General features: G+C 37.2%; 1 protein-coding gene across 2 annotated transcripts in view; it reads right to left on the bottom strand.

The window, feature by feature from the left end:
* Window positions 1-13677, bottom strand: part of VPS41 (VPS41 subunit of HOPS complex) — a 212469-nt gene that overhangs the window by 46429 nt on the left and 152363 nt on the right. For both annotated transcript variants that reach the window (XM_037056531.1, XM_037056532.1), the window contains 5 exons: window positions 10246-10375; window positions 8394-8509; window positions 7058-7114; window positions 3725-3786; window positions 2281-2362 (listed from right to left, as the gene is read on the bottom strand). In XM_037056531.1, the coding sequence (XP_036912426.1) occupies window positions 2281-2362; window positions 3725-3786; window positions 7058-7114; window positions 8394-8509; window positions 10246-10375 (447 nt within the window). The remainder of the gene's footprint in view (window positions 1-2280; window positions 2363-3724; window positions 3787-7057; window positions 7115-8393; window positions 8510-10245; window positions 10376-13677) is intronic.

The raw sequence follows: 13677 nt of genomic DNA, 5'->3' as shown, positions 1-13677 counted from the left end.
TGACTAGGGATTGAACCCACAACCTTTTATTGTGTGGGACAATACTCCAAACAACTGAGTAACCTGGCAAGGGTTACAATATTTTTTTAAAAATATCTATGAGGGATATGTGTGCATGAATAAATGAATATAAAATTGCCGAGGTTAACCTATTTCTCTTTGTTCTTCCTGATGAATTAATGCAAATCTAAATAATAAGAGGGAGAATGTCACAGACATGATAAAAGTCAACTTCTCAAGGAATCAAGCAGTATAGGTCATCTATTCAACTTTCTTCCCTTCAACTGGAATACATCAACCTTTAAAAACTCACAATCATCTTTTGAAATTAGGGGCATATATACATTGTGTTCTTCAGCTATTCAGAGCTATGTTAAGTGTCAAATTTCCAAATACTATCAAATGAGTCAGCAGTGTACTGTGCACCAAAATCACCATTCCAAGAAGCTCATGGCCCCAGAGGAAAGGTCAATGAACATCTAAATAGCCAATTGCAATATTATGTGGGAAGTGACATAAGAGGGATTACTAAGGAGCTGTAGAAAGTTTTGCACACTGAAGCTGATGTCACAGAAGCCAAGGTCTGTTTAGGCAAAAAAAATGAAGAAAAGGGCACCCTGGCATGGGAACCAGCATGAGCAAAGGCATGGAGCCATGATGTACACCCCACATTCAGGGAGGTCACAGACGTGGAACGGGGTCACTAAAGGGAGATGAGGCTGGAGAGGAAAGTGAAGTGGGGTTATGAAATCTGGAATTCAGATTTTACCCTATGGGCAGGAGGGAAACAACAGATATTAAGAAAGTGAGAGCAGCAGATTTATTTTTTAAACAGTTAACTCTGGGTCAGGGTTGCCTATAGATCTATCAAGAGTTAAGGCAGTGGTACCAGAAGGAAAGAGGAGAAGCTGAATCGATACTGATGGCGTAAAACTGACAAGAACTGGAGGTTAAACAGGATAAGATAAGTTAGACGTTCTCATCAAAACAGTGGTTTTGAGCTATTAATCATGGAAAAGGGAGTATAATATGATGTAGTAAACACAGATTAAAAGGAGAAGAACCAAATTTGGGAAGGAAAGGGATTCAGGTTAATTCGAGTGATCCTTATTAGCATTACATACAAGGAGAAATGGTCATCATGCACTTCCAATGTAGATAAGGAATTCAAAAGAGAAGTCTGGGTTATGAAGCTGTCTGGGTAAACATGACCACAGGCCCTGATAACACCCTGCAGGAGCAGCCCAATAAACTGAAAAGAGTGTCCTTGGGGTTTCCCAGGGAAGAGAACATGTATGGGGCTGAGCACCTGAGCAGCTGACTAACTAGGAAGATTTAGAATATTCCTAACACTAAGAGAATATTGAAGAGGTCCACTCATAAGAAAAAGTTTTTAAAAACTGTCTTAAACAAACACTGGAATACTTTATTGATTTGGATATTACACACCAAGTTGAAAGAAAAAAAATGAAGTATCAAAATTATTTGTTAGAGCTACATGGTCACATTTTTCCATTTATTTTCCAGTAAGTAATATATAATTTCAAAAAGCATTAATCTTAAGTAACTTTAGAGAAAAAGAACCTCATGTCTTACAGTATCCTGCATGAGACTATACTTGTTTTCCATATACATTAAAAAGAATATGAAAACTTCACTGGAGCACAGAACTAGGAGATAAAGTGAGCACAACACATATGCATTATATATGTATATACTGTATACATATAAAACATAAACTAGGTTTATATTTTGAAACTAACTTCTAAATGTTTGAATCTTCCTGGCTGACATAATTTGCTTCCCAATAAAGAACTGACTACTACTGTCTTAATTTTATTTCCATCGCAATAAACACACACCTTGTTTTATTATACTTTACTTCATAGCATTTCACAGATATCGAGGGTTGTTTTCTTTGTGGGGAGCAACCCCATGTGGAACAAGTCTACCATTTTCCCAACAGGCTTAGATGATGATTAGCATTTCTTAGAAATAAACTATTTTTATTTAGAGTATGTGCAGTATAGACACATATACTGTGTTTATACATACCTCTTTTTTTTAGACATAATGCTACTGCACATTTAATAGACTACAGTATACTGTAAACAACTTTTATATGCACCGGGAAACAAATTCAGGTGACTTGCTTTAATGAGATACCAGTATTTGCTTTATTTGTGCTGGTCTGAAAACTAACCCACAATATTTCTGAGGCATGCTCATATTAATATGCTACATACAAAAATTAAGAGTTAAAAATAAAGTAATACTTACCTTAAGCTGTCCAATTTCTTTAAATTTATAAACTTCATATTCCCAGAGTGCTGCATTTTTCCCAAGAATTCTCTGGCATTTGCTGGGAGCCAAAATATCCCAGAGAGAAAGAAAGTTTTCAGTAAAAAAATAAACAGATAAAATAAATATACATTTCTCCTAGTGTTTTAGATAAATCTCTCATCTCAGAGTTTTGACAAATTTCTATCTCAAGTACCACTTGAGATATAAAGGTATTATTGGTGCTCACTTGATTGTATATGCAAGGTTGATGAAAATCAATAAAATTAATATAAAAATACTTATAGATAAACATGAATATCTTTCAGAAGACTACAATTAGGAGTTTTCCCCATGCCTTTCCTGTGCTGAGTTGCCTATTTCTCCAGGTGAGCATTGTTCCCTTGGGGCTTTTCTTGACTTGAAGAAATGTCATCATCCCCCAAAGTGCCAATTTAAACCACTTCTCAAATGGCTTTAAATAACGGACTCTGAAATCAGACTTAAGAAATTTAGAATCCTATCATAGTATGTAACCTGGAGAACTGTTTGCATATGAAGAAAACCTTACCCAATTTGCACGTCAAGGACACATATTTCCCTAAATCTCAGGGCAGGAGAAGTAGGCCTGAAGTCTGACTTCCTGGTCTGCCACATACATGTAGCCCAGGCAGAGGGCACCGCACAACACCTACACAACCACACGCATGCTTTCTGTTCATCACAGACTGCTGCAAACCAGGAGCCTGGGGCCTGATCACTTCCATTTAACTGCCACCCTCTTGCTGAGAGACAATTTTGCTTGAATTGTGAGCAGAGGTGCCACCTGTCTTTGTCCTAGACTACCTTCTCAAAGATGCTTCTAGAGAGAAGAGCCCTGAAAGCTAGAGGACCCAAAGAGTGCTTCCCTCCAGAGCAAAGGGAAGGTCTGTTTTCTGTCCAGTAAAGTAAAAGCACCATCTTCCTCTGCAGCCAAAGGAAGGCAAGCTTAAAAGAATCCGATATCCTAAATTCGGGGTCCCTCTCCCACAGCACAATCCACTGCCTGTGCAGGACCACCTGACCCTCCCTGTGTTGTGCTGTGAGAACTGGACCCATGGGATCTGGCACAAGTGCTGGTCCTTTGGCTACTACTATTGCTGAGCACCCGTGAAACTGTGACGGGTTAACTTGTCACCATATAGAAAGGATAAAATCTCCTACTCTTCATGGTTTTTGATACTTTTCTCATTAAGTAATGAGAAAAATATTTCTTGTTTGGTGAAAATGAGATAGTCAAAAGGTATATAATAAATATCAATCCATTCTGTGTTTAAACCATTAATAGTCAAAAATTACTCATTAGAAAGATCTTTAAAAGTGTCTGTCAACTGCTGAAACAGCTAATGTTTACTATTAACATGGATCAATTCTATTTATATTAACAAGTTAATGTCATTATTACCGTGCTGCTATGTCATACTCTCCTGTTTCCACCAGGTGGTTTATATATGCCAAGCCAATATCCTAGAGAAAACCAAATAAAGGAATTTCAAAATTAACTGGAATGACTGAAAAGCTGAGTCTCGGTTTCTGGGGAAGCCATGACTTTAGGGTCCTATTAGTGCCTATGATTGGAACCTATTTATACGTCTTAGTTTGCTTTATGTAATTATGCTCTTTTTTCTTAAGCATATTTTTGTAATTATGCTTATTTCCTTCCCAATCATATTTATACTTGCTACACAAATTTTCAAATTCACAATAAAAAAAAATGTTACTATTTTAAAGCCTTCTAATTTGCCTCCTCCCAAGAGATTTTCTACAAAAGAAATCTCCACATATTAGAAACATGATCCAAATTGGGACAACTGTAACTGAACAACAATAAAAAAATTGCAACATTAAAAAAAAGAAAAATGATCCAATGATTTAATGTTGTCAAGGATATAAAATTGTTTTCTTGTGCTTTCATCTATAAAAAGTGAGCTACCCATCTCCTCTATATCAAGTCTGAAGAAATGTAATACGAAAAACAAAATGAAAGAAAATCATATTAAAGGGAAATATTAGATATTACAGTTAATATTAAAGTGAAATGAGCTCAGAAAAATATGTAATTCAAAACCATGAGTTAACAGATGAGGAAACTGGACCTAAAAGCAGAACTGACTGGACTCAGACTATCATGCTCATTGACTATTTCCACCTTGGTTTTGAAGGATTTGGCATGACCTGTGGCAGTGGAGGCAGAGGAGCTCTTGCTTGACCTCCCCACGACTCCTGTTATAAAACACTAATTTTACCTAAAAGCATTTTCATGAGAAGCTTAAACTCAGCACATATAACAAAACTTGGATGTTAAGTTCTACTCTATGCACAAAGAAGTTTCTGTGGAATTTCTTCCTGAATGATAAAATTGCCAGGAGATTATCTCTCTGCCTGCCTGCTTATGAAATTACACTGTGCTGGGAGAAAAAGTCTATGTATAACCGATGCATTGTACGTGCCCATTCCAAGAATGAAGAAAAACTCATGGTTCTTAGTTTATTATATTTTTACTTTACTGACAACAATGTATGAAATCATATTTTAAAACTATAGGAATTGCACAGTGAAGAAACGGTGCCTAAATTTATTTCTCTGAAAACAGACCACATATCTCCAAATCAATGAAGAGTTTCCCTGTCCAGGTTCAGGTCCCCTCTGCAGTGCCAATTTCTACAAACTTCCTCCTAATGCCATGCCCCCTCCTCATGTGGAGTTTATTCTGCCACTCATCTTCTTCTCTGTACACCTTGAACTTTAGTCCAATTTTATATCTTTTCCTTTAACATAAATGTGTTATGTCTCTCTTACACAAAATACCCACCATCACAACCAACCTTCCCATGATGTCGCAGCCCCCAACCAACCAGTCCTCACTCTTTTCTACTTCAGAACTAAACGGTCTACATTAAACTCTATGTCATCATCTCCTATTCATTTTTCACTTTCTAACTAGAAGTGAAAGAATAAATAATACATATACATAAAATTCACTAGTCACTTTTATAACTACCAAACCAAATGTACCACTGACTAGCTGAGCTTGTCTACTTTTGACCCACTAAGTTCAACCATTTAAGATCTCTCATTACCCCGAAATTGCCTCCCTCAGCTCCCATGACACAACCTTCCTCTGGCTGTGCCAGATCTGCCTGTAGGAGTGTTCCCAATGGTTCCATTTACAGTCCTCTGTTCTCTAATGCTAGACACTTGCTCTGTGTGGATTTGCCCAAATGCTTCTCTGTCACTGAAGAGTCTCCCACATTTATTTCTGAGTCCAGATATCTAGGGTGTTCTGTAAGTGGCAAAAGCTTAAATGTGTCTATACCAGAATTCACCTACCCCTCCTGCCACACACCTGATCCTCCTTGTCCTCCCCTCCCTTCCCCTAATCTCCTCTCTTTTCTTCCCTTCCCACTCCTCCCTCTCCTCCTCCTTCTTGTTACCCCTCCTCCTCTCTCCCTCTCTCTCTCCCTCTCTCTAAATGGTGGCACCATCCACCACAGGCCCAAGCTCAAAGCCTGGGAGCCAGCCTAGAATATTCACTCTCACTTCCCTGTGCACACAGAGTCAGTCACCAAATCCCAAAGAGTCTAGCAGACCATGTCTTCCATCTGTCTTCACCATTCCATTCCTAACAACTCTGCAGTTCTCATCACTTTCACCTCCACACAAGAAGGGAATTGTATCTTACTGATTCCCATTTCAGTGGGCTTCCCTCTGGCCCCCAACTCCAACAGAGAATCTTTCTAACAAGCAAATGTGATGTAACACTGAAAGCATGAACTATCTCTAGAGGTTACAAGACAAAGCCAAGCCCCTAATTACACGTGGCCCTTTAGGACTAGACTCTTCATATGTATAAACTCCTCAACTGCTTCACAGAGCCAAGCAGGCCAAGCAGTTTCGCTTCTCCGTACCATCACATATACTATTCTATTGGCTGGAACACCTTCCCCTCCATTTCTAGATAATCTTTGCTTATTCTCCACAATTTTTAATGAAATAAAAAAGATGTCCTGGTTATTTCTCTGTTTAGTAACTGAATTATTTTGCTTGTACATTTTTGGGAATTAGGCTTTTACGTGGCGTTTTACAGAGAAGTTTAAGGTGGGGAAGTGTAGGCAAAAGCAATTTTTGCTGAAAACCAAGTAGCTCTGATAGAATAAGTTTTCAGTTTTCATCTATAAGTAAGAACCCTGGACTAGACATTGTCTAAGGGCCCTTCACACTAAGAGGATAACATTTCTGCTTTCCTTCTGCACATTCACTGTCACAGTTAGCAAATAAATAGGCTTTCAGTCACTATATTTTTCCAGAGTCCAAATGTAATAAAAATGTATTTGATGTCCTAGATTAGTCTCTGTAAGAAAATCAATTGGGTCTGTTATTATGGAGACACTAAAGCAATCTACTTTTATGAAACCACTCTTGATATTTTGTGATAATGTGATTTTACCTATGATTTAAAGAAAGTTTCCTACATATAACTGGGGAGCTTTATATTTAAAGTGTGTTTCACAAATCCATTTTCCAAATTACCTAAAACCATCTCCTAGCAGATGTTCAAGTCTCTTGTTTACATGCAGAAACTGATTCAATAAAATGAAATACTTTGACCTTACAAGTTGGAGAATTATTTTGAAATAAATTCTCAAAAGGAAGGAAGAAATCATTTCTTTTCATTCAGTCTCATTATAATCTATTAAAAGATAAAGTTGTATGTCAAATAATAAAATTACATGCTTACCAGAATCTTATGTCTTTTAATGGTCTTTTGGCTAATTTCAGCTGCCATCAAAGCTTCCTATATTTATACAAGCATTATAAAAGGAGTAGAGAAGGAGGAGGAAAAATGGGAGAGAATGGGAAAGACACTGAGGTTATAAATACTATATTTATTATGTTTAAAGTTCTGGACTACTTAAATAAAGCCCCATTTTCCTGTGGTTTTTGCTTCAAGCACAAGAATTTCTAATGTTATGGTTGAATGAACCTCACTGCATTCAAACTCAAAATCAGTCAACCAAAATACAGATGTCTCTTATTTGAATTCATTTCCACATTAGGATATTAGAATCACTTTTCAGACAGAAATCAAAATACATAAAAATTTTCCAGGTTCAAACAACAACAAAAAAATTCACCTGTCATTATAAATCTGTATGGCATATACTGACAATGGGGTACCTTTCCTTTATGAAACATAAAAAGTAAACTATATGTATATGTTTATGTATATCTAAAATTTGATTTTGAATATCTCTGATTTCATTTTTATTCTGGAAAGTTTATAATTATCACTTCAACATAAATGTTTAAAACATAGAATTAACTCTTCAAGAAACTAGTGGAGGTGAAGCAATATGGCATGAACTTGGGGTCAATACCTGGACTCTAAATAGTTTATATATTTAAAACATTTTCCCCAAAATCCTTTCAGGTGGTTACAAACTTAAAGCAACATATAATTGGACTATTTTTTGTTTGTTTTTAACTGATTAATACAAACGCCTATCCAAACAGTTTCTATAACTAAACTAATGCAATAATGCCTTTCTATTAAAGTTAAAAAATGTTTTCTTTTTTTAAAAAACCATGATAACACATTATCTACTAAAATTAGTCTGCACCAAGACTCAACGAAGCAGACAACATCACTCCATTTGAACTGATAGTTCAAACTATCCTAAGTGAGCATTAATTTGATAGCTTTCTTTTACATATGAAATAAGCAACAAAGGAATGATTTCACAAAAATATCCCAAATCAACAATCCTGAAATACTAGCTCTATTTTATTTTCATTGAAAAAGCACAGAATAAATACTTCAATAGGCTGGATCTAACCCATTCCCTCCCTTCACTACCAACTTTTCCTCCAATGAACAGTGAAGCCAGTTAATCTCCTTATGATCTTTTTGCTCCTGAACTTCTAAAAAGAAAATTGGAAAGTTATTAGCCTCCAACATATTTCTAGCTTAGAGCATTCTAATTCATCTACATGAAAGATTTATCCCCCCAAACTTTTATCCTATCTAAGGTACAGACATGCCAATACTTTCAAGAAAGTAAAATCAAAACTACTTCATATTTCTTCTTTTCAAGGAGCCAGTCAATGTGGTCATCTTGGTCTCGTTCCTTGGCTACTACAACATCTCTTGGACTCACGATGTAGAAGAGCGATTCCCCTTCAGAGTACTCTATAGTTGTGACAAGAAAGGAATATCTCAGGTGACTCAACAGTAGAAACCTTGGCAGTGGTTTCACGGGACATGGTTAGAAAACCCAACTTATTAAGCATGGACAAAAAACTCCCTTATCCTTGGAATTAGTGTGTTTGGCTCTGTTTGAAGGAAGCAGTAGGACATGGTAGAGAATGACAGAATATATATACACCAGTGCTTTGAAAAGTATTTAATTGTAAAATTATTTGGAAGAAAAAAGGAAGGGAGGGAGGGAAGAAGGGAATACCAAAATTTTTTTAAAAAGGTGGGTTTAAAATTCTGTGTTTAACACATTAACATTCTGACCTCAGAGGAAAGATAGGTATTCAAAATTCTCCATGTCTACTGCATATCAGAATTCATGTACTGCACATAAACATTATTTATGGCCATTTACAACACTGTCCTATTTTTACAGAACAATCATACCCCACAACCTGAGATAAATGTTGATTCCTCATCAAGGTCAAGGCCATCTAAAGCATAAATGACAGATGCCCCAAGCCCTGGGGATATAATCTGTCATTTCAGCATGTTGTGCACAGTGCCAATTATGAGGGTCTCCTGAAGATTCAACTATAAAACCTGTTCTGAAGGGTGTCTAGGTATGCAGCAGAGTTTGCCGTGAGAAAAATACCTTGACTGGACATTTTCAGTTGTGAATCACATTTGCTTTTTGCCAAGTCCAGAATATACTATTCTCATATTTCTTAGCTGATTAGGTGCTTCATAAAAGAAAATTCAAGCATGTACAAAATATACCTTCATTTCTTTTTTTAAATCTACTTTTCTTTTTTTTAAGATTTTTATTTATTTATCTTTAGAGGGGAAGGGAAGGAGAGAAGGAGAGAAATATCAGTGTATGGATGCCTCTTGTGAGTCCCCTGCTGGGAACTGGCCTGCAACCCAGGCATGTGCCCTGACTGGGAATCAAACTGCAATCGTGTGGTTCGCAGGCCTGCGCTCAATCCACTGAGCTACACTAGCCAGGTATACCTTCATTTCTTTTGGGTAAAATGAGAACTGAAAATATTCACTAAAAAATGTCAATTGTTTTTAAAAGCAGAAATAACTTCTAAAAAGCTTAAGCTGCTCTATTTTCATCAATGTGTCTTTCAATAAAGTGATAACACTTTTGTGTTTGATAACACAAACACAACCCAAACTCAAACCCAAACCCAGATGCCCCTGTACGATTAAACAGCAATGGTTTTTCCTTTATGTCTGAGCAGTGCTTCAGTATATTTATCCATGCAGGAAACAAATATTCAGTGAATGCCTAGTACATGCCAAGCACTCCTCCAGGCTCTGAGCATTTCGTCACAAATAGAAAACTTCTCTGCCACTCCAGAGCACATAGTCTAGGAACACGAAGTTAGAGTGATTAGAACCATGCTGCTCGACATCAATGTAAGTTCGGCATCACATTAAATAGTTAAGATAATAGACCAAGTATAAGAACTAAGACCGCAGAGCTGACTCACCTCCATCCAGGCACCCTCATTTCCCCTTTCTTCTGCTGTTGGAGCTCCAGTAAGTTCTACAGTGTCTCCTGGCCTCAATGCCCACATTTCTAATGTAAGAGACCTGCCTGGATATTCTTTAAGATCCTTTCAGAACCTCAATTTAAATTCCTGTTTGTGCTACTCGCATGGAAGGGGGAAAATTAAAAAGGGAAGAATAACACAAGCCAGATCCTCAATCTTCCTCACCTAAGTGATAATCTCTACATTCATTTTCCTGAAAGCCTCTCACTGTCAGAGCATCAGAAGAGATCTCTTCGCAAGTCTCGGAAAGTGGCTGGATTATATCCAACCTGGGCCTGGCACAGTATTCTCTTTCCTAGGGCAAAAAAGAGAGGGAAAAGGCTCATTTGAATCACATTTCTATAAATGTTACAAATTAAATTTAGTTATGCATAATTAAATGCCTTGGTTTTATAATTTCGGCAGACATAAGCCCTTCTAAACACCACAGATGGCCTCATAACTGTGTTTTATTTTCTGGCCTTTTGCATGAGATAAACAGAATAGGTACTGCTGTGTCATGTCTGCAGCCTCCTACTGCAGCCCATTCAACTCCATGGCTACAATAGCTTTAGGCAACTTTGTTACAACTCTTCCTCAAAAATGTGAGAAAAGTAAAAATAATATTACAGACTACTCCATTATCCAAACCACTGTCACTACAGATAAACTTACAGGTAATGCTAAAAAGCCAGAGATTCTAAAGCAGAACTTGCTGAGATGATGGAAATGTTCTCTACCTGCACAGCCCAATGTGACAGACATGAAACATGAGTACCTACTGAACACCCAGAAATGTGACTATGGTGCCTGAGAAACTGAGTTTTAAATTCTACTTCATTTTAATTAATTTAAATTTAGTTTTAAATTAATTTAAATTAAACACATGGTCAGTGACTATAGTTTCGGACGGTGACAGAAGAGGAAAAGATATACTGAGGGCCTCTGACAGCTCCACTAACCTAGTATGATTATACAAAGACTATTTTCTTGGAGTTCTTAAATTACCCCTTTGTGGCAGACCCTGGCCAGCAGAGTCCACCTGTTGTGGCTTACAGCGAGAATGAATGCACAGGCAACAACAATCCTGTAGAGAAAAAGGGAACAGGCAGGACTACTCTCTCAAGGGGAGAGTGCCTATGGATGCCTGGGCCACTCCCTCAAGAGGAGAGCACCTCGACCCTTGCCTAGACAGGCTTTTATTGCTTTCCTGGGGTCTTACATCAGAGAAAGATTTATTATCTATTACATAGAATATTACTGTCTACATTTTAGGTACAACCAAGAAAATGAAAATAACATGCAGAGGGAAATGGCGACGAGCTGATTAGCTCTGTCCTTGGGAGAACTCATACAGGCTTTGGAAATTACTTTGAAAATAGACAATACATATTTGTTGTTTTAGACCAGGGTGATGGAGTTTTAGCAAGAGCAAGCCATAACAATCTGCATGCATTTTCTAGGCCTGATGCCCACAGGAAAACTCAGTTTGAATGTCTGGCTCCTGCCTACCACTTCGCTTCTGTAGGTTTTCCATACAGAGCTGGGTCACATTTGCCAGACTAAAACAAACCAGTCCCCCACGATCCCCCCCCCTTTTTTCTTTTTGTTAAGGTTGTTGTGGTGACACAGCGGTTGCCATGACTGCATTAGCCACAACAAGTCCCCTTAGTAAGTTTTATTATTCCTAATTTTACAGATGAAGGAACTGAGGATCAAAAAGTTTACCCAGGTCAAAGTTACATAAGTAAATGGTGAAACTGTAATTTATGGAAAAACTAGTATTTACGGTAAACCTTGTATTTCAAGTCAAGTTTGTTTTACTTTAAAGTTCATGCTTTTTAGGCATTCAGCACCCAGGCATAAAACATAGGTTGACTATTTTCACAAGCAACAGGCCTGGAGCAGTGAGACACTGGTAAAGAGAACACAGATGACAGAAACAGTGAAAGAAGTCCAGAACTACCCCAAACTCTCAAGTTCCCTGAGTAAACAGTACGCTCCACAGATTTCTTTCATCAATTTTGTTAGGTTAACTGAGAAGCAAGTATATTAGCTTTGTACTTCATATACTGAAAACATTCTAAAAATAAAATAGCAACAATAAAAGATCAACTAGCAGAGAAAAAATAGTGAATACAGAACATAATTTTCAGAGCTATAGAGAAATGAAAACTATCTCAATTTTCAAACAAAAAAAATGAAGGGAAAACTGAAAGATCTGAACACTTAAAAAATTAACTGCTGTAACAAAGATAAAAATAACAAAATAGAAACATATTTGAACTAAATAATATTAAAATAAAACTGCCTTGCTAGACCACATAAAGAGCCCCTTTACATGTGTAAGATAACCATCACCTCATTGTTTGATAACCTTTGTTCACTGGCAAAACAAGCCCTGCTTATCTGAATTCCTAGGAGCAGGAATTCGGTCTTATTGATCTTCAATTCCCAATGCTTAGTACAATTTTTCACACACGTGTGCTTTATTAATGAAAAAAAGGAAAAGAAAACATTAGGGGAACAGCTTAACACATTAGGAGATAGCAACCAGATGAAATAGTACACAACCATTCTAAATGATAACGATGGGGGACAACACAGCCATAGGGAGAGAGAATGGAGTAAGGCTCTGAAAAATATGGCAGTGCAGGATAGCACATAACTCTGACTGCAACTGTGTGGAAAAACGCGCATGTGCAAAAGGCATAATTAGAAAAATATGTTGGGAGATACTATTATAAATCATGTAAAAGCAAATTTTAATGTTGCAGTTAAGCTATGTTTTTGATACGGAAAAAAAGATGGAGGGCGTGGATGGTCCCAAGCTGCCTTTTTATCCTTTTTGTCTTAATTTCATCAGTAAGGTGTACTTTGGTGCTACGTGAAATGAATATAATGACACACATACATTTTTAATTCATCTTCACAACCCTCACTTCTTTCTCTAAAAAATGCCATTTTCTTATTTGCTCGAAGGTTGGCCTTTCTTGGTTTTTACTCCTTTCCAATATTCTCTTTTATTAACAAAGGTCTCCTCTCTTTCTTTCTTTCTCTCTCTCTCTTTTTTTTTCGTCAACTGTTTATTAGGCTTTTCCTTTTTTCATTTCGCTGCTTCTTTCCTTATGTCTTTGAATCACATCCTCAATCCTCCCCACATTTCTCATCAAAAAGCACCATATTTACTCCCTCAGGAGCCACTGCTTTTATTTTTTTTACAAAATTAATAAACTGATATCCTGCAACAGAGCTAGAAGCCAGCTCTATTGATTTTAGCAGGTTTGAGTGTTCACTTAATTCTACAGCATCCCATTGCCTAGCAACATGGGCATCCAGAGCTTCAGGTTACTATAGCGATGGCTTCCTGATGGAAGTACTAGCTCAGAGAAATGCTTGAGAGCAGCTACCACTTCAAAACTGGGGCTCCCAGGGTTTTCCTCTCTATTTTATCCCTTGGCATTTGAAAAAGGGGGAAAAAGGAGAGGATACAGAAAAGGAGGGCCTACTTACTATAAAGGGCTAGACAATCAATTGCAATTTCTTTTATATACAGGATGAAAAGAAAATCCTTTACAATAAGCTCTCCTTGTTTATGCCTTAAAGCTACCCCCTCCC

Source organism: Sturnira hondurensis, unplaced genomic scaffold (assembly GCF_014824575.4).
Source record: "Sturnira hondurensis isolate 20B ecotype Veracruz unplaced genomic scaffold, ASM1482457v3 Scaffold0008992, whole genome shotgun sequence".
Classification (NCBI taxonomy): domain Eukaryota; kingdom Metazoa; phylum Chordata; class Mammalia; order Chiroptera; family Phyllostomidae; genus Sturnira; species Sturnira hondurensis.
This window is presented reverse-complemented; position numbering and strand designations above follow the sequence as displayed.